Source organism: Coturnix japonica, chromosome Z (genome assembly GCF_001577835.2).
Source record: "Coturnix japonica isolate 7356 chromosome Z, Coturnix japonica 2.1, whole genome shotgun sequence".
NCBI classification, from domain to species: domain Eukaryota; kingdom Metazoa; phylum Chordata; class Aves; order Galliformes; family Phasianidae; genus Coturnix; species Coturnix japonica.
In genome coordinates, this window is record NC_029547.1 from 26,042,299 (window position 1) to 26,063,868 (window position 21,570).

The window sequence follows — 21,570 nt, forward strand, 5'->3', positions numbered from 1 at the left end:
TGGAAACTGTCATTAATATTTTTTCTTCCATTCAGTTTTTAATGAATACAAGATGAAAACACACTTTGCAATGAAATTGTTAACAGCTCTCTTAAGTTCACTAATACCTGCAGTTACCATCATGTAGACATTTACATTTGGTGACTTTTTCCTGTCTAATAATGAAAATTTGTATCACTAATCAGGAACAGATGAATAGCTAGTTTTTATCTGAATAACTGCTTTTAAATCACTACTCTTGAATAATAAGCTTATCCAGTAAACATTTAAACACACATTCACCTATCATATATACTATATTTTATGCATATAACATCATTCATATTCATACATCTGTGCATGTATGTATCTGTGCATAATATCTGCACAGATATTTATTTTAATAATATTTATTATATAAACAATATTTATATATTATTATATAAATATTTATATATTTATTATATAAATAATATTTATATCTGTATAGATATGTTCATGATTTATACTTTTAAAACTAAACTAGAAAGTTAGACCCACCACTTTTTTTTTAAATATGTAAATATTAAATTTTTAGGAACAACAACAAAAAAAAAAGTGAAAATCAAATGGAATCTCAAAAAGGAGATTACTTCAAATCTACAAGCCGTGGTATTAATGCATCATTCATTCTGTGTGATGAATTCTCACAGCAAGCAAGCCAGACATTCTTGGTAGTAACTGCATGTATTATTTCATTTTTCAAATACCTACATTTGAATTTTCAGTATAATGTGAGATCAACCACAGCAAGTTGTAACAACAAAGTTAAGATGCTCATATAAACTAGAAGACGGGAAGATAGGAAGGAGAAAAATGGTAACTAGCAACTTCAGAAACCAGAAGCAGGGATTACTTATCCACAATGTGAAGCAAATAACAAGAACACTGTAACATGTCTGACATTTAAAGTTACATCTAATTCTCGGTTCTCCAGTCACTCAGGATTTGTTTAATTTTCTAAAGAAATGTCAGAGATCTTAGAAGAATTAACCAAGAAAAATCAATGAGGTCAAAATACATAGGAGTTTCAAGTTCTACAAGCTGATTTGCAAAGACTATTCTTCCATATGTTAAAGTAAGCAAATCATGATCAATGTAATCGTGTTTATGTAAATTGGATACTGAACTTTTTAAACAATTTTGGATCATGTGCCACTTTTCCTAAATCAAGTTCATATGCAATTGGGAATTATGCAGCATTATTTTCAGACCACAAGAATTTAGGAGGGAGGAGGTTTGGGTGGAAGCTTTGACACACATCCAGAGTAATGATTGGATGGTCCAATCGGAGATGCAATTAGACTCCAAGATAAAGATTTTTACAAGACAGATGATAAAACTGGGCATATATGTTGCTCAGATTAGTACAGTATAAATTTTTCAAAAATGAATTTAAAGCACAAGTCGCCCAGTATAAATACGAATACTCATAGGCTTGGACTTTACATGTTAGTATGGGCAACACTTCACTATTAAGATGTGATACGAAGAGTTCCATGTGATTGTAACAGAATAACTCTACAAATTACACTAGAAAATCCAGCAGATTAACATCCACAGGATGTGAACAAGTTAACACCATGTTGAAGCTGTAGTAGCATTATTAGTCTAATCTGCTCCACAGCAAGAAATTTCAGTTTAAAAAAAATCGCACTCTTCACAAGAGAAATTCTGTTCAACCAACCACTGGCAAATGAACAAGCTGAACTTGTCATATGGTCAGATACATGTCATCTGCAATCAAGTGCAGACTGTCCACAGTTACATGCTGTATTTTACCACTATTTATCCCTCAGATTGCCTCTGTCTTCAGGGTTCCTCATTTCTCAATTCTTTTCTAATTCTCTGTCTTAATAATCACATTCTTCTGAGGAAATAATCTTTTTTTTTTTTTTTTTTTTTTTTTTTTCCCCTCTCTCTCTCCAGGAAGGCACCAATCAGAATAGAACAGCTGCTAAAAAGTACAAATGCCACTTTTTGTCTGCTTTTGAATTGAGAGAATGGGGTTGGGGGACAGCACTTATGTTTTCATCTAAAGGTCAACTACTGAAGAAGAAAACCTATGTCCTATGAACGTTTTCCCAAACTACAGGAAACATCCAAACCACATTACTGAAAACAAAACAAAACCAAAACAAATAAAACAAAAAGGTATGCATAAGGATTTGCTCAGAGATTTATTAGTATATGGTGTTACCTGCACCAGTAGTAGATACAAGTTTGGGCTTGCTGCGAGCTCCATCACCTTTTGTTGTGTAGGCTGTCACAGTGAAGGAGTATGTAGTGTCAGGCAGAAGTCCAGAAATTATCATTTCCTAAGATGAAATAAAACCAGAAAAAAAAATTAAAATTTGATTGATTGATTTCTAGGAGAGTACTGAATCTTTAAGACAACTTCTGTATAATAAACACAGCACAGATGCTTTGGTGCTACTGGAAGTACAAGCAAGCATTTGAGAACACCAACAGACTGTTCTGTGTAAAATAGAGCAATAATTCCCTTGCTTAAAAAATTAGAGTGCAATTCTAAATAGAATGCTACAGGTAGTTCAAGGCACAAGGTTCAGTGTCTAAATGGTGCAAACAGTGAATAAGCCCATATGAAATATACTGCTTGAGGAAATTTGCTGATATTGTGACATGTGTTCATATGTGGAAACAAAACTTACTTCAACTCAGCCATTTACAGGCCGTCATTAAAGTAGTTCTGAAATGCCTACAAAGTAAGTACATTGCAGTTGTATCCACATTTTAATGTCATTGCAGCTCAGCTGAGCAAGAAAACCTCTTTTGTCTCATTACACTTTATTTTCAATTTATATTACTGGTTGGAATTTACATCTAAAGATCTCAAAGGGCTTGAGAAACAATTCAGTCTGAAAGTCTAGAAGAGCTAACTAAAACACTATTAAAAATATGACCAGAGACTAAAAATGACAAATAAGAAAAAGCTATAAAACAAGCAACTTTTCAGCTAGTACATGCACACATAAACAGTGGTGAATTCAAAGCCAGACAACTGAGATGAATGTTTAAGGACATGCAAAGGAAGATGGGACTCAATACTCACAATGTAAATAATTTAATATGTAAATATAAAAGGTCAGTATTTACAGGTAACTGAAAGGTTCTAAATTCATGAGTCATCTACTTCCAGTTTGTAACCACTAGATTATGCCTGTGCATTTTCACATGCTGAATTATTTATGTTAAATTTCACTGCTGTCAGAGAGAAGGTATATGTATGTATCAACCATAGTAACCACTTAATAGAAAGAATTATAGATCGAACTAACCACAGGACATGGATTTTTTTACATATTGGCTATGAGCTCAGTACAGAGGTGGATAGAACTTGTCATTTTAGTCACCATCCGTTATTAAGATTGCAGAATGTTCAGATGGAGTGGGGAAAAAATAAATAAATAAAAAATTACTCCAACAAAATAAAAGTGTATTTAAAACAATCAGATCAAAAGAGCAACAATAAACACACCAATCCAGTACCAAAACCCTGCTCCTTAGAGCCTCAGATCTCAGAATGGAATTGAGCCTAAAATCCAAAATCATCAAGATTTATTTTGCTTCTTTCAAGGGGACTGATATCAAAAGAATAAAATTGCAAAATGAAAGAACAAAATAAATATATAAATAAATAAAATAAAATAAAAAAATCACATTTTTAAACAGTGATGAAGCTGTCATCCTCATCTAAAATAAGCAGTACTCTGTGGTGTAACAGAGGTACGACTGCATATAGTGCTGTCATTTAGAAGTCTGACTTGGATACAGCAAACATGCATAATATAGGCATAACCAGTATAGGGCTTTTGACATTAATGCTAGCGTACATAATACCATTGCTGAATTACCCAAAAGGAAGTACAACTAACTTCAACCTTTAGCTACAAAAAATAAAAGTTACACTTCAAAAGAATACAGAAAACTTTCAACTATTTATTTGCAATTCCAAACAATTCTGGTTTTATTATTCTAACAGCACTTTTTAAGGAGAAAATTATGAAGCAAGGTTAGTAACAGCCACAAAAAGAAGAAAACACAAACCATTTATGTGAACATGAATATTTCAAGAACATGCTAATCTCCAAAACAAACAAACAACAAAAAAATTCCCACTCTCCCTGGTGAGGGGAAAAAATCCAGATGTTGGTACATGCATCTGTTCACATGAAAAAAAGAAAAAAAAAANAAAAAAAAAAAAAGAAAAAAAAGTAAGCCTAAAAAATTAAAGGAGGCTACAAGCAAACAAGAAAAATATAAGATGAACAAAAAAAACAAAACAAACAAAAAAACAACACTCACTTATTCTGGCCAGTCAAAAACTACTCACATGTTCAGTAGCATCATCATATTCCCACTGATTGAGAGTAAAGAACATTGGAAAGAAAAACAAAAGAAGTGAAAAGAATATGTAGCCTGGTTGAGTTAATCTTTTGTTCTTAATAGTACAATAATTAAGAAAGATGTCTGGAAAAATCGTGTAGAATTTGAGTTAATTGTGTAGACTCATGTAGAATGTGGTTAATGAAATCAGGCCAGGCATTTTTAATTTCACATCTGCTCCCCTCAAAAAACATCTATCTCTCTTCCCTTGAAAGACAGAAAAATTAATGAATCTTCTTGTATCACATATTAATATTTTATGATGGATTGTATTAGCAAAAGCCACAGAGACAAAATTAAATTCTTTGTGGTGTATTTAATCACGTTACCAGACTATATGCTATATTTTCTGCAAATTCATTCAATGCCTTATTAATACCACGATGCCATGATTTTTCAGACTTGAAACCTAACCAGACCAAGGTCATATACAGTCAGGGTCTTTGCACTATGTACAAGCCCTGATAATGTATCATAAAAATAAACGAAGGAGTACTGAGAGGAGAAAGGAGGTGACGAATTTGAATGTCAGTTCAAAGCGGAATCTGGATAAAAGGCACAACGGCTTTATAATATTAGAGCTCCAATATCACACCTAGAATTCCCTTCTAACATTTCAGCATTTAAAATGATTTTATACTACTTCCATGTAGAAGCTAAAATTGAGAACACAAGCAAGAACAAAACAACAACAAACTGATCTCAAATTGGTTCTACAGAGCTGAAAACTAGAATTAAGCCTATGAGAAAAAAAGAGAAAACAACAACAAAAGCCAAAATAAATGTATTTATTCAAATGGAAGAGGAGGATTTCTCTCTTTAGCTTAATGTTAAATTTCTTCATCTTAGTATCTGCAGTCCTTAAACTGACCTAGTTGCAAGACGTATAATAGTTTTGATGCAGACTTGTAATTCCAGAGCTAGAAGCCTTGTGAACATTCAGTTTAACAGAATAATAGCATATTCCAATCAGTAAAACTCTACTGCTGAGGATTTTTAAGCTTAATGTTATCAGACTTGTGCTTCCATTATGTCTCATCATTTATAAAACAGATGTGCAATTTCACATATAAAACCTACTGATGTGAATAATGACAAACATAAATACTTCACTGCTTTCTAAGGTCACAAAAATAAATTCATTTCCTCTGAACTATGTGAGAAGGTAGGTAAATAATTATGATAGAAGCACAGTAGTAATGGTTTAACAAAGGACTCTCCTCTAGGCTCTCCATTTAAATAAGTAAATAAACACTGGGTGGTTGAATCAGTGCAAATTGTGTTACATTGGCTGTGACCTGTACAGATACTTCTGTGCCCTTACAGCTCTAAGCAAAGCTATAGGAAGAAGTACCAAGGCTTATAGTACTTATGGGAACCGACAGAATGGCATAGCTTTGGGTGTATGACTACACAAAAGGGTGACTACGTTTTTGATCCAGAAATCTTTAAATGTAAATATTTTGGAAAGCATTCATCAAATAGAGATGGAAAAAACAAAAACAAAAACAAACAAACAAAAAATGTAGCTAGTAAAATAAAATATGGAAGTATCTAAATGTTTAGAATATTGAAAGTATTTGTTACAACACTTAAAATATGTTATGCTCTAGTTACCTGTGCATCAGCCAGCATGATGTCCTTCAGCATGGGCTGGCCCTTTGGCTCCCCATTTTCCATTCTTACATAGTGGACCTGGTATCCTCGGATTTGACCATGCTGCTTATTGGGTACAGGTGAACGCCATGACACCTTAACAGCAGTAGAGTTGACAGCCTCTACCTCGACTTTGCGAGGAGGACCACTAGGAACTGGAACAACATCATTGGATAAAACAAAATTACAGGCACCTGACCCACCCATGACTTTTGCTTTTTTTTTCTTTTCTTTTTTTTTTTTTTTAAAGGGCAGACTCGCTATGTTTTCTCTGAAGAATACAAGTGGTTCAATAAATATAAATGCTCAACCAATCTGCTCTACCTTTCAGTGAAAAGATCAAAAAACATGACTGATGCAAAAAAAAAAAATGGAAGAAAAAAAGAGTATTAGAGAAATAGAAAAACATGTAAAAATGCACAAAAGCCAAGGAAGATGCTTTGAGAGTCAAAGCATTAGAGTACAAAGAGGTATTGTAATCATCAAAATAATAACAATAATAAAAACACAAAATATTTCCAAAAAAATTTCCCTTATATTTTTTTGTTTGCTTGATTGATTTTTTTTCCCCTTTTATTTTGTTCTTTCTTTCCTTTTCTTTCCTTTTCTTTCTTTCTTTCTTTTTTTTTTCTTTCTTTCTTTTTTTTTTTCTGTAATATAAAAAGGATGTTGATAATCAGGCTGTCTTCTGTCATTTTAAAGCATAGAAGAAAATAAAATATGTGGAGCATCAGCTTTCCAAGATCAAAAACAAAACAAAACAAACAAACAAACAAACAAAAAGTTAAAAATAAAAAAAAAAAAAAAGAAAGAAATTAAAAGTCAAAAATTACAAGACAGTACAAGAAAGAGTTAAAAATACATGAAGAATATTTAGTAAGTTTTTCAAAACAACCATGGTAAAACCAAGGAAAAGGTAGGAAGAATTTTCCCTCTTATTTTAATGCTGAAAGAGGAGAACGATGAATATTTGGGGGCTCAAAGGGGCAGTAGAGTCACTCCATTGACAAAATGGTGTTTTCTTTTAAGAAGTAAAAATATCAAGTATATAAATGAAGCACAAGTCTTTGATTAAAAATTAACCCCTCAAATTGTGATATCATCTTTGATTTCAGGAAAAAAGCAGCAAAAAGTATTGTTAGGTTATATAAAATATAGCAGATCGAGAGAGGTGCAAACCGATGTAGAGGAGGCAACATACCATCTTCATCTGTCCGAATCAATACTGCTAAGCTCTCTGGGCCAGGTCCAACATCAGTGTGGGCAGTCACAGAGATCCGGTACTCAGTCCATTTTTCCAGCTGTTCCAAAAGGTATTGGGTACTGTCCGAGGAAATTCCCAAAATTTCATGGGGTTTGACATCTTCTCCATCAATCTCAATGTACTTGATGGAGTATGCAGTGATAATGCCGTTCTGGTTTTCCACTGGTGGAGGTTTCCAACTTACCAAAATGCTAGTGGAGCTGGGGCTTGTGCAACTAATGTCTTGAGGAGGAGCTGATGGCTCTAGTGTCAGTAGTGGGTTAAAGGAGGATTTGAGTGAAAGGATAGGAGTGATTGAAAAAAAAAATGAACAAAAGAAAAAAAAATAAAAATAAATAACAACAAAATGAAAATAAAAACTAAACAGAAAAAAAAAAGTAGGAACTTAAATAGCAAAACATCAGATAATCATATGCACCTTGGCTTATTAACATGAGTAAACTGAAAATAAATAGACTAATTAAATAGTGAAAAAAACATGTAGGGGAAATATATGACAATGAAACCTCAAAATAACATTACCTACCTGTATTAAAATTCTTCTTGAAATAAAACAAAAACATGACACTTCTATGGCTACTGATCTATTTTTATAATCAATGCAATTAGTGCAAGTTACAATATTTTAAATGATGCATTTCATATGTTAATTTGGAAATTTTGGATATATTGCCTTTAAGTGGGTTTTCTTTCTTTGAGAATATTTAGCCTCTTACAGAACACATTTTAACTTGCAATAATTACTAGAAATTACTCCAAACATTTTTTGTAGCCTCCCCGCTCTCATAAACAAATGATTCTATTTTATTTATTGACTTCTTTACTCACTGAATCTGCCTGACACAAATTAACGACAAACAACATTTGAGTGGAAAGCATACTAGAAACATGCATTCAAAAGAAGATGAAAAAGTCTTAGTCAAAGATTTACCTACCAGGAACAAGTGTCAGGATTGCTGATTCTGACTGTTACTTTTACTTACCATAAATCAGCTGTAAGCTTTATTTTTTTATTTACTCCTCTTGGCACACCTTTGCTAGCAAAGAATAAGTACTACCAGTAATATAGGTTATTCTATAGGAAAAACAGATATCTAGACCCAAACACTGTGCCAAGAAGCAGGTATTCATTTTACAAAGAGAGTTTACAACCTTGAGAGCCTCAGAAAGGTGAAAGACTTTGTTTCTCATCTTTTCACCAACGCCGATATTTTGGAGCAAAAGTGCTCATCGTTGCTGCTTCATAATCAAAGGAGTTTGTTAGCATAGTCACCTTTTCCAGAGTATTTATTCATGCATGACATTCCACTGCTTTCAGTGAGATAATTCAAGAACTGAAAGCTCAGTATGCATTCCTATTCTTAAATGAGATTCACCCTAGCAAAGTGTGTACATAGTAACTGAGAGCACTCAGATCTCTCTCTCTCTCACACACACAAATAAAAAATAAAAAACAATAAAACATAAATAAATTCTTGGGCAGACATGGACTTCTATCTTGTATGTGAGATCTGTATAAATCATTCATTTACTTATTAATTTATTTGTGTTTTTGTCTACTACTTTGTTTCCATTTCTAAAGGGAAAAGAGAAACAAATGGATTTTTGGTATTTATACCAGGCACATAAAATAAAATTAAAGCAACACAGAAAGCTTAGGGCCCTGCTGTGACCTATCACATTTACAGATGTATATTTCAGTTCCCTCCAGTTCTTTTACAGGGATCAATGGCTTTTCACTCACTATGATACTCTGTTCTTCTGAAGGAAAAGCAGGAGGGAATATATCAAACTAAAGGAAATAGATAGAGGGACAAAGGGGAATTAGAGGATGATTGTTTTTGTTTTATTTTGTTTTATATTTTAATTTAACCAATTCAGGTTATCAAGTACTCAAAACATATTCTTCCATTTCTGCCATGACTTTTTAAAGGAACTAAAATGGAAGCAAAATGTTCCTTTAGGATTCTATGTCAAAATAAATCCCTCTGGCATTTTTTATCTGAAACCAAAATGAATGGCAGTTGAGTATTCTTGTGAACACTGCTAATGAACGCATTGAAGTTATCATTTTTAATCCCTGTCATTCAGCAAAATGCAAAATATTTCTTTAATGTAACTTAGGATAATCTGTAGCCTACCTGTGTAAGGACTTTTATTAAAGCATGTATTTATTCTTAAAATACACAACATTTAAACTTGTTGAAATCTTTTTAGAAGATAGCAAGGGTCTGATTATATACTACTGAAATCAATTACATTTTATTAGCATCTGAAGGAATAAACCCTCCACACCTGTTGTGTTTCAGAAGGGAAAAATGGCAATGTGTTTATACGTAAAACTTACATCCTTGGACTTCAAACGTTTAATCTCCATGCACAGTTTGCATACTCATCACCCACTATAGAGAATGAGAATTCTAAGTAGCTGAAATGACCACAGGAATAAATGAAGACCATTTTCTACAACAAATGAATGGTTTCACATTATTGAATTCAAACTAGGCATTGCCCCTAACTCTAAAACTAGTTTCATGCTATGTAATTGTTCTGTATGTTTATTAAAAATGACTTAGAAATATTTCAGTATAAAATTTCCTTTTGGTTAAATTAAAGATATACAGCACTACATCTCTGGTTATATTAATTATCATTAATATATCACACTAACAAATAACGTTGGTGTAATCACATGTCACACAATGCAAATTAAAAAAAAAAGCACTTCTGGAAATCATTTCTATGTATCTCATTGTTTTACTTAAATACTAATTTGAATATGGAAAAATGCATGTATAATTCTAATGTTTTACACCACATTTACACAGACCCTATTAACATTTTTTCCATAAGAATCCAGCTAAAAAAAAAACCAAACAATAATAGTAAAAAAAGTTTTCTACTGGTGTAAATAATGAATGAACCTTAGTAAAAGCCCTCATAATTGATATCAAATTTTAACTCAGGAAGAGTGGCTAGTGTAACAGTTATGAGGAAATTGTGATACAGTCAGCAACACCCTACACACAAGGATGTGCTACAGGACCAACCTATTACTACAGGAAACAAACAAGGTGAGTGGCTGCATGGAATTTTATAAGTAGGGGACTGTTTCTAATCTATACCTATTATCTATACCTCCTGCATGCTAAAACATCATCCCACTATTCCTATTACAACATGAATACAAAGGTAATTATGACAGTATAGTACTGTATCATTTCATACTTTCTTTCATTAAGTCTTCTCACTTGTTTTCTAAAGTTATTGAAAAATCACACACATCTTAAGTTGATCAATATTTTAGGTATTCTGCTATAATAAGAACCAGGAATGCTACATTTTTTATCATTCCACTTTCTTCTCTTACTGTCCAATTGGGCTACTTAGACAAACATCTTCAACAAATATAAAAGGAGAATGTTAGTAAAGAAAGACACCTACTTGACTGCATGGTTCTTGCTGAGATTTCTGCTGTTGAAGCACCCAGACCCTGTGGAGAACGTGCTGCTAGACGAAATAAGTACAGGCTGTTTGGCTTCAGGCCTTGGAGACGATAAGATGTAGTAGGTTCAGTGGAAACCCGTTGCTAAAGGGAAGTAATGAGAGAGTCAAATGTGTAACATGATTAATATTCATAGAATCACAGAATCATTTTTGTTGAAGGGGACCTTTAAAGGTCATCTAGTCTAACTTCTGCAATGAACAGGGACACCAATAGAAAGATCAGGCTGCTCAGAGCCCATCCAGATTGACCTTGAATATCTTCAGGGATGGGGCATCATCCATCTCTCCAGACAAAATGTTCCAGGATCTCACAGCCATTAGTGTAAAAAAAAAATAAATTCTTGTATCCAATCAAAATCTAACATTTTTGGTTTGAAACCATTTCCCTTTCTCCTGTCATAACAGATTCTATTACAGAGTCTGTCTCCCTTTTTCATATAGCCCCTCCTTCAGATACTGAAAGACTGCTATTAGATGTCCCCATGTCAATTCTTTTCTACAGGCTGAATAGCCGCAGCTCTTTCAGCCTGTCCTTGCAGGGGAGGTGTTCCGTCTCTTGGATCCTCTGGATGTGCTCCATATGTGCCCTGTACTGAGATTACACATCTGAATGCAGTACTCCTGGTGATGTCTCACCAGCTCAGAGAACAGGGGCAGGTTCACCTCCCTCAACTCAATTAATTTTTTAATACTCTGATTATAGCCCCTTTAGCAACATTTTTACATATAAATTCATGGAAAAAAGTATCAAATGAAAGCAAACTAAAAGAGAACAAAAAAATATATACTGCTTCTAAAAACTTTTTTTCTTTTTTTTTTTTTAAAGCAGATAGCTTAATGGATTAGAGGCTACCAATTTAATAATACAGCATGAAAGCCTTGCATGACAGTAAACTACAAGAATTTGTTATGAGAGTGATCTCTGATTTAAGGATAACCCATACTTAAATTTGTGTTCAAAATTTTAGGAAGATAATTCTTCTGCACAGTAATTCTTCTAAAAGGGACATCTAAACAGTTGTCTGCATCCTATTTGGAGGTTAAATATGCATCTGGCTCCCCCCTAGAGATGCTTATGCTCACATTTATTTATTCACTTTTTATATATGGAGCTGTAATGAATACAGGCTCAGCTGAAGAATCAGCAATGGGGTGGTGATGTAGAAGAAATCTATGCCAGTGACACTCTCCTGCTACCTTCTGAGACTGACATGATCTGTCTTTTGTTAGGAGTACCTGGCAATATCAAATGGTTTTGATAATAGAAGAACAGTTTATTCTACAAACTATAGTACCTATAGCACAGAGGCTCTCAAAATTTTTTATGAAATAATGGTTCAGAAAAATTTCATACTAGCTATAAATCTTTAGAAGGAAAATGTATTTTTATTCTCAAAGATTACTTAAACAAGATTTGAAAGTACTATATATGATGACAAAGAGAAATATATATTATCTACAGCTCAAAATAGATCAACCCATCAGGACTTTATGTCAAATTATTAAGAACAATTTAAAAGATGCATGATATTTTCACTTACTTACCTCCTCCCCATGCTCCCCATCTTTGTAAATCAATTCATAGCTGGAAATAGTATCAGAACGTGGAGGTGTCCAGGAAAGTAATATGCTTGTTTCAGACTCAGGTTCTGCCTTGAAGTTCAAAGGCTGTCCAGGGACTAGAGAAAAGAGGTTAGTAGTGTTGCCAGCTGTATTCTTTTCTTTCTTTCTTTGTTTCTTTCTTTCTTTCTTTCCTTCCTTCTTTCGTTCTTTCTTATTTTATTTTATTTTATTTTATTTTATTTTATTTTATTTTATTTTATTTTATTTTATTTTATTTTATTTTATTTTGTAATTGTAGCTGTTGTTGTTTATTTCTATTTACATACATATTGTTCAAATTCTTTAAATTATTATCTGAATAATTTACACATGATTAAATTTACTGAACTTAATAATAAATTAATCTGAACTGAGAAAGAGAACAACTACATATTTAACTTGCTTATTACAATTTTCTATGGATTTCAAACAGGTGCTTCACCATTCAAATATTGCACAGAGAGCTAAGACCTGGTATTGAATATCAACAAGTTTAACTCATGTATAAAATGGCAGATATATGTAAGACATGTAAGTATCAAATATATATGTGTGTATATAAAAAAGCCATACATTAGAAGTACTGGTCTTATAGCAGATGGGATAGAATTGCCAAGAAAACAGCATTAAAACCATTACACATGTCAACTCAACTCACGGATAACTGGCATGCTAAAGAAGTATTGCTCTTTAAGAATACTGAATGCTTTTACAACTCAAGAAATTAAGACTTACTGAAAATATCTTCAGTAGTGTTCTTTTTAAGTGGCTTATTAGCACACTTGTAATGAGTGGTATTGTTATCAATATAGCTAGATTTTTAGAAGCATTTTAATTGCAAGAATAAAATTACAACTTTGATTCTCTAAGTCAAGAATATCTTCACTTTTTAAGTCTTGTGTAACAGTCACAGAAATTACCTCCCTTATTTGCTGCTGAAAATTTATGCCAAATAACACTGACTGGGAAAAGGTAGTAAAATATATCCTGTCACTGGAATATATATAATCATTTTGGCATATGACTTCTAAAATATTAGTTTCAGTTAATACTGATGTTGCTAATGCATGAAAGAGTCTTCATCAGCATGTCTACCTTTTCAAGAAAAAAATGTGGAGTGCTCTCAATTTAAAAGAAAAAAAATCAGATGTGATGCTTAGAAAGAACAGGTACGACAAGTATGATATTATAATAATTGTCTTACTACCACTTTTCAGGGCAGAATTTTATTATAATATTACAAGTAAGCTTCTATTGGAGTAGAGACTTAAAAATAACATGAAGCAAATGGTAAAAATAACTTGTGACTATAATTATCTTCCCCAGACTTTTACAGAACATATATCCATAAATAACAGAAGCCTTGTGTATGCTAGTGGAGGTCTGATATCTAATCTTTAAAAAGAGAAATAAACTGCACATGTAAAGTGCATAATGTAAAGTGCATAGTCCAGCTACACAAATTTTGTCATGTACTACCACTGATATATCTATAATTTTTTATATATATATATATATATATATATATATATATATATATATATATATATATATATATATGTTATATATGTATATATATATGCTATTTTGTTTTTTGTTGTTTTTTTTTTTTTTTTAGAAAAAAGGGAAAAAACAGGGAAAGGAATGTCTAGAATAAAGTTGTCTGTTTCTGAAGGAATGAGTGAGGGTAAGCAGAAGAGTCTATACAGAAAGAAAGATGCATAGGAGTAACCTGTATTTTTTCTAAAATTCACTTTGTTTAAAAAGAAAATACTTCCTGGTAACCACAAAGTCCAGAAAGGTTTCTGTTCTTAAAAAATAAATATAATAAAATATAGACTTAGAGAAATACAGAACATCCTCACGTGGAAAGGACACAGAGTTGAGTTTGACTCATGGCTCCACAAGAAGCACCCAAAAACTGAACCAGACATCTCAGAACATTTTCTAAATACTTGAATTCTGGCCCTCTTGGTGCCATGATCATTTCCCCAGGGAACTACTTTCTTTGCCTGACCACCCTTTTCATGAAGTACCTTCTCCTAATATACAACCAGAAATTGACGTAGCTTCATATCATTCTCTTGTCTTTATACCGTCACTAGAGTGAAAAGACCAGCGGTGCCCCTCTGTTCCCAATGTGAGGAAGCTGTGGACCACCAAGAGGCCCCTCCTGCGTCGCCTCTTCTCCAAGCTGAACAAACCAAGTGTCCTCAGCAAACCAAGTTACATACATCTTGCGCTCTAGACTCTTTATCATCTCATTCTCTGCAAAAATTCCCTACTAGTTTAATGTCCTTGCACACAGTACTCAAGCTGACACTTCACCAGCACAGAGCAGAGTGGAATGATCTCCTCTCTCAACCAGTTAGTAGGGCTTTCCCTGAAGAACTCCTGGATATGGCTGGCACCTTTGTCTGCCAGAACACACTGATAACTTGTATTCAAAATTCCATCGACTAGGACCACCAGTCACCCTCCCAAAGGACTGCTCTCCAGACTCTTGTCCCATAGGCTGTACATATACCCAGAGCTGCTCTGTTTGAGGTGCAGAATCTGATACTTGCTCCTGCTGAGTTCTATGCAATTGGTGATTGCCTGATCTGTCTACCTTAACGGGAGTCAACAGCTCCTTGCAATTTAGTGTCATCTGCAAATGTACTTAGATTACTTCAAGTCCGGTATCCAAGTTATATATGTAAACACTGAAGAGAACTGGCCCTAAAACGGAGCCCTGTGGAATTCCAACATAATAAGAAGCACAATTACAGTAAATATCAACTAAGTATTTCTTATAGTTCAAGCTATGTTTTGCTATGCGTCTGTCAACACAGTTCTTAGGTAAACATTGCAACTTTTGCAATTTTACAACTCTCCTGAGTATCAATCAGGTTGATGCTGATAATATCTGCAGATTTGTGTACCACAGAAATTGGTTTAAACTAGATGTGGATCTCCACCACACACTTTCCAAAACTTCACGACAAAATGTAAACTCTAGGAGCTATCTCCATGTGCTTCTTTTGCCATGGGTCTTTACCAAATGTATCTCACAAAGCTCAGGTAGGCACCTGGCCATAAGCATTTTATTTGTTTCACCTGGCAGACAAAATCTGGTAAACTGACTTGTGAAAAAAAATGTTCCATTTCAGTGAGCATCAAAATAAAGGGAAACATTTATTTTGGTGAAGTAACCAAGAAACACATTTAGAGTTACATCACTTTTGCCTCATAAAAGGCCACAAAACGTCAAACAGCTTATGTTATATGCGTCATGATATTATTCTTGTGCTTTACATTTTCATTAATGCTTGTCAGGTGAGGATGGAGGGCACGAGTGCCAATTTTGAATTGAGCTAGGGAGGGGAACACTCAGTGCACTCAAGGGCATCATGCTCTGAAATGGGAGCTGGAAAAAAAGGAGGAAGTGGTGGATGGAATGATCTGGAATTCAGCAGTATTAAGGCTGAGCCCTAGGAAAGCAGAGATCTTGCATGGATGTAGACTAGGGCTGGTGGGTAATTCTAGGGTAGTTCTAGAGGACAGTTTGGGACCTACATGCTGAGTGATGGCCAGTCATGTATCTGGGCAGCAACATGAGGCAGAACTGCACAAGTTGGTGTGAGTGGGATGCAGTCCTGACAACCAGAGGAGAGAAGGGTCTGTCTCTTTGAATAAAGGACTCATCAGATACTATCTGGGTACTGCATCTGGTTTGGGGCCTCCAGTTGAGGAAAGATTTCTATGAACATGTCCAAGTTCAATAAACAGACAGAAAGGAGAGGCTGTGGGACTGTGACTCATCCAGCTGGGAGAAGAGGAAGCTTAAGGGGCACCCAGAGGCAGTTCTAACATCATCAGAAGATGGAGGAGATGCAGCTAGGCTCTGCACATAATATGTGGCAACAGCATGAGAGGCAATGGCACAAGGTGAGATGTGAGAGCCTCAGACTTGAGCAGAAAAGTAATCTTTACCCCCAGCAGGAGAGTCTGGATGTGGAGGTGGGAATTCCACAGGCCAGGCTGTCTCAAGCATGAGGTATTTCATGGCCTGGTCTCTAGCTCTGGCTGAGCCTGCTGAGCTGGATAACTCTCCTTCTGCCAGCATCAGCAGGACTCTGTGATAACTGCAATCTGTGTATGGATACATGGACTGTAGAACATAGGCAGTAATCATAAATGACTGGTCAGGTGACCTATGTGATAGCTGGTAATACATTATAATAATAAATATGTCAGCAAATGGAAAACAAAAGTTATTTCCTCTCTCTGCAGTAATATATTTTAAGAGCCTCATCCTCCTAGATTTCCTTTTGAAAACAACTTTTCTGGTGGATTTGGAAAATCCACCAGATTTGAAAGACACCTGGAAATTTGAAAGACATCCCAGGTATTTTACAGCCACAGTTAGGCAAATTCAAAGTTGAAAACACAGATAGGGAAAACTGGGAAAAAGGAAAATGACTACAAGGGTGATGGAAAAAAGTATGCAGAAAAAGTAGCAGATAGAAAAATGGAAGACTAATTTGGACAATATTCTCAGGAATTCTGCTTTGTACTTGGAAGTCTTTCGTGGAGCCAGGAGTTGAACTGGTTGATTCTCATTTTCCCTTTCAAGACAAGGTATTCTATGGTTCTATGAAATAGTTTAAAGCTCAGATTTTTCTGTAACATGGAAGGCAATGTACATGAATTTCTGACCAGTCTGAGTAAAGAAAGGAAACATGACGAGATGCACAAGAACCATGAACCGGACAGACTAACGGAGACTTACCAACACAGTTTTTGTTTTCAGATAAAGTAAAAATAAACAGCAAGAAATATCATACTAAAGCTTATGTAGAAAACCTTTTATTCTAAAATTCATTGTTTGTAATTCAATTTGCCTTAATGCCTAAACAGTCCTGTTTCTATCTTATATTCCTTTTATGGATATACTCAGTACTAAATAGAGACAGTGTTAAATGTAGATTTTGATACTGAGCTTTCCTTATTCCCTTATCTCATCTTTATAGCTGTTTTCAGGTTATTTAATTTCTAAAAATGGTGCCTTTTTACACTGAAGAGAGCACTGCTGAAGATAGCTAAGCAAAAAGACAGGGCTTTTCTTTCAGAATACTTAAACATGAAGGTGAAAATAAAACTTTTATTTATTTATTTCGATGTTTGGTTTAATGATAAATATTTCCTTCTATTCCCCTCAAAGTTCATGTTCCTAGTGAATATTTTATTTAGAAATCCAGTTTTCAATTTCAAAACAGTTTCTACTAATCAGTAAGCTGAGAAACCACTCATGGAGTTCTTTCAAAGGACCATTCTTCTCTACTAACAAACAAAAGATTTTCATGAATAGGCTTTTTTAAACAAAAATTTTTAACCCCAAAATACCCAAATTCAAACACACATAAATGAAAATAAAGATTTGGAGGAAACTAGGAAGAGGCAGCAAGTCACAGCCATCAATCAGGTTTTTTTTTTGGTTTTTTTTTTTTTTTGCATGTACATGCTAATGTTCCACAAACTAATTATAATTGCTAAATTACATATTTATCCATGATAGGCTTTGTTTCAGAAAAAGAAAACAATCAAATCCCAGTCATCATCCCATTATTATTTTTACATATGGTTCTATTAAATTCATATGGTTCTATTAAATTTATTTCTTCTGTTTATGATACATATATAATTTATCTGGCACGTATATATTTATTTGGATGATGTTCAATTATATTTCAATTATATTTAGACATAGGTTACAACAAATCTGGTAGAGGACATTTCTTTCTACAGTGCCCAATAAATGGATGAATCATGGTTTTTAAATATACAAATAACTATAACTCTGCATTACACTTTCTTACATATTTATCTCTTAGGACTTTAAAAAATTTGCTTTCAAGCAGAAGTGTCAGTGCTTAAAAAATGATGCTTGTGTGCTGCATTTTTAGTTTTGTTTTGATTTTCATCATCTCACATAAACAATGTCATGTCATTTCTGTAACAAAGCTGGAAATGTGGGGTAAGGCTCCCTCCTTTACTCTTAATATTGTCATAATTCTTCAGATTACAACAAAAATCAGAAACAAACGGGCATGTTTAGTGGAAAGTTTCTCTAAAGCTTTAACATATAGGGATTTTCTGAATTAACTTGAGCGAGTAATGCAATGTGATTAGTCCAGCTGAATCTCAATGCTCATTATGTCAATTGCTTCATCCTGCCCTGGTGAAGCTGCTGACAAACTTGCTAATATAAGAAAACTTACAACTGTAAATGAGAATGTAGACAAGAAAATCCAAAAAGTTAAACGTCAGTATAAAATATAGTACCTTAAAAATTTTACAGAAGTCAAAATTACCTAGGCCATTGCATAACACAGCATTTAAAAAGTGTTGAGTTTCCATTCCTTATTAAAGGTGTACTGATGTCTACTTTGAAAGAACAGATTAGCATACAGACATAAAAACTAGAACCAACTAACTTTCTTCAATTATACTTAGATGTGCTTTTTAAAAGAATTTGAAAAATGCAACAATTATTCAACAGGAAGCATCCTAGCAATAAAAATCCAAATCACATAATATTTCTAGGTGATTTACAGTAACACTCAATACAGTTTTCTCTAAACCACTGGACAAAGGGAGCTTTTATTTCTTGTTCTTACAGTAAAACACCTTCTGCAGTGTCGCTCCACCAGAACTTCTGATTTCATAAAAATTCTCATCAATATTATTCACTATGCTTATTTGCCTTCTGCTAATAAAACTAATTCATAAATCTAAAACTACTGTGTAGAACCCAAACTAACTTAATGCATGAAACAAGGAAATGGTGATCTCATGGGATGTTTTTTATAGAGGTAGGCTGGATTTGTCTTTATAAATAAAACTGTAAAGAAGTGCCTGCATGTGCTTACACAAGGATTGTTTTTAGTTTGGTTTGGTTTAAATGCTTTCTTGCTTTATGTATTTTCAGAACATGACCAAGTATTTGTGTATGCATGCAATGCACATGCATTTTAAGTTTTCATGAGCAAGATTCAATAGAATGATAATGCGTAAGAGCGACATGTGATACCAAAACAAAAGATACTATCACAGTCAACTTTTCAAAGAAAGCTGTTGAAGAACTACGTGATAGACAGTGCTGGTGCACAGGGTGCAGCAAAACAGAAGTAGTTATATTTGGCTGCCTGTGGGATGAAGGTCTCTCTGAGGCTTCAGTTAAAAACTTGAGTTAAACTTCTTGGGACTGATGAAAAAGGAAGAGAAATATATGAAAGTGTAAAGGAATAATTTTGTCTCTTCTGTGATAACTTGTACTGCGGAACTGAAAAGCTGTTATCCAAAATATCTGCCCTGAATGAACTATGTTTATTCTTCTCCCTCCCATCCCCATCAAATTTTGTTCTCTATAGCCTTACCTCCTGTTTGAGTGATGACTTGAATGTCACTGGAAAGTGGTCCATCCCCAACAGAAGTAAAAGCAAGAACCTTCACAGAGTATGTTTTCTGGGGCACGAGATTCCCAATAGTAGTGATATGGCTGTCAGCCACATTGTGTTTCAGCCAGCTGTTGACATGTTGAGTAGGGTCCATAGTATAATAAACTCTGTAACCTTGTATTTGTCCATTAGGTTCCTCAGGTTCTTCCCACTGTACCAAAATGGTGGTAGAGCTCAACATACGGGCCTGTACATTACGTGGTGCACTTGAAGGTGCTTGCTCTGAAGTCCTTGTTGACACAGGCTCACTGGGTGGCCCTCGCCCAATGTTGTTTACAGCAACTACTCGAAATTCATACTCTGAATATGGGCTTAAACCAGCCACACTATACCGTGTTGTGGCAACACCATCAATTTCTTTATAGGGCTCCTCAGAGTTCTTGGGCTTGTGTTGGATTATGTAGTAAGAAACTGGCTCAGGATTTCCAGAGTCCCAAGTCAGTGTTATACTTGTTGCTGTGCTTTCTGTCACCACTGGTGTCCCAGGAGGTTTAGGTAAGGCTGAAGATGAATACCAAAAATTAAAGTTAACATAGCTTAACAGCAGACATTAATTATTACATTAGCATATTTAAAAATACAAACAAATAAAAAACAAAACAAACAAACAAACAAACAAAAAAAACAAACAGGAAGATGGTAATGGAGAGAAATGCGATTTATTCAGAGCAAGATTCTGGCAATTACGATTTTCTCCAGAAATTTATCAGAAAAAATATCTAGCTCTGTAGTAAGAGGCTTATTAATATAAAACCATGACACTGAGTTTTTAGATAAATTCCTCAATCATATGCAGAAGAATAATCTAGTAGACAGTCAGTGAACCATTACAGTTTAATTTTCAAATATTTCTGGAGCTTCCGATATCCACTTACTCAAGAACAAGATAATTGAATACACAACCACTTTAGAAATCAAATGATTGCCTCTTAAATTTTTGTGCTGTTGACAAATATATGTAAGATTATTAAGTCTTCTATTTGCTTTAAATGAAAGCTGAGAACTAAATATGTGAGGGTAACGGAACACTGCAATTAAACTATCAGTATCAGCATTATTGCTGTCTGAATCTTTTTTTATCTCATGTCATTGATTGGTTGGAGATTTCTTAGTTTTCTCCAACAGAATTTACTTACTCAGAATGTGGACAGTGAAATGAAAGAAAGAAGAAACTTTCCAAAAATGTGTACTTGGGATATACCTTTGACAGTTATCTGTGCTATTGCTTCTATAACACCAAGGGTAGACATAGCAACACAAGTATAGTTTGCAGACTGCCTGACATCATTAAGCTCAAGGACATTCCTCCCTATTGGCATATCATCCTCTGGTGTCAAATCTTCTGCTCCTAGCATCCATTTCACATATGGCATTGGTGACCCCACTGCAACACACGTGATATTTACACTCCCGCCAGGCATGATCTCATGATTGGTTGGGGGGATCGAGAACCTTGGTGGGACCCGTCGAACTGGAACAAAACACAAAAAAAAAGGTAATAACATATACAAAAAAAAAGGAACTGCGTCTTGCATACAGACTACATGCAGTGTACAGACAGTTTTATGTTTTAATGTGTTATTCTGATTGGTCAGAAAATATGTAGAAAAGAAA

At 34.2% G+C, this 21,570-nt stretch overlaps 1 protein-coding gene across 42 annotated transcripts in view; it reads right to left on the minus strand.

The window, feature by feature from the left end:
* PTPRD (protein tyrosine phosphatase receptor type D) overlaps positions 1–21,570 on the minus strand; it is a 1,051,440-nt gene that overhangs the window by 123,568 nt on the left and 906,302 nt on the right. For 17 of the 42 annotated variants that reach the window (XM_015848938.2, XM_032441542.1, XM_015848943.2 and 14 more), the window contains 8 exons: positions 21,158–21,427; positions 19,876–20,457; positions 12,398–12,531; positions 10,790–10,934; positions 7,283–7,588; positions 6,043–6,236; positions 4,373–4,399; positions 2,219–2,336 (listed from right to left, as the gene is read on the minus strand). In XM_015848938.2, the coding sequence (XP_015704424.1) occupies positions 2,219–2,336; positions 4,373–4,399; positions 6,043–6,236; positions 7,283–7,588; positions 10,790–10,934; positions 12,398–12,531; positions 19,876–20,457; positions 21,158–21,427 (1,776 nt within the window). The remainder of the gene's footprint in view (positions 1–2,218; positions 2,337–4,372; positions 4,400–6,042; positions 6,237–7,282; positions 7,589–10,789; positions 10,935–12,397; positions 12,532–19,875; positions 20,458–21,157; positions 21,428–21,570) is intronic. The other 25 variants (XM_015848962.2, XM_015848958.2, XM_015848957.2 and 22 more) reach the window with 4 other exon arrangements.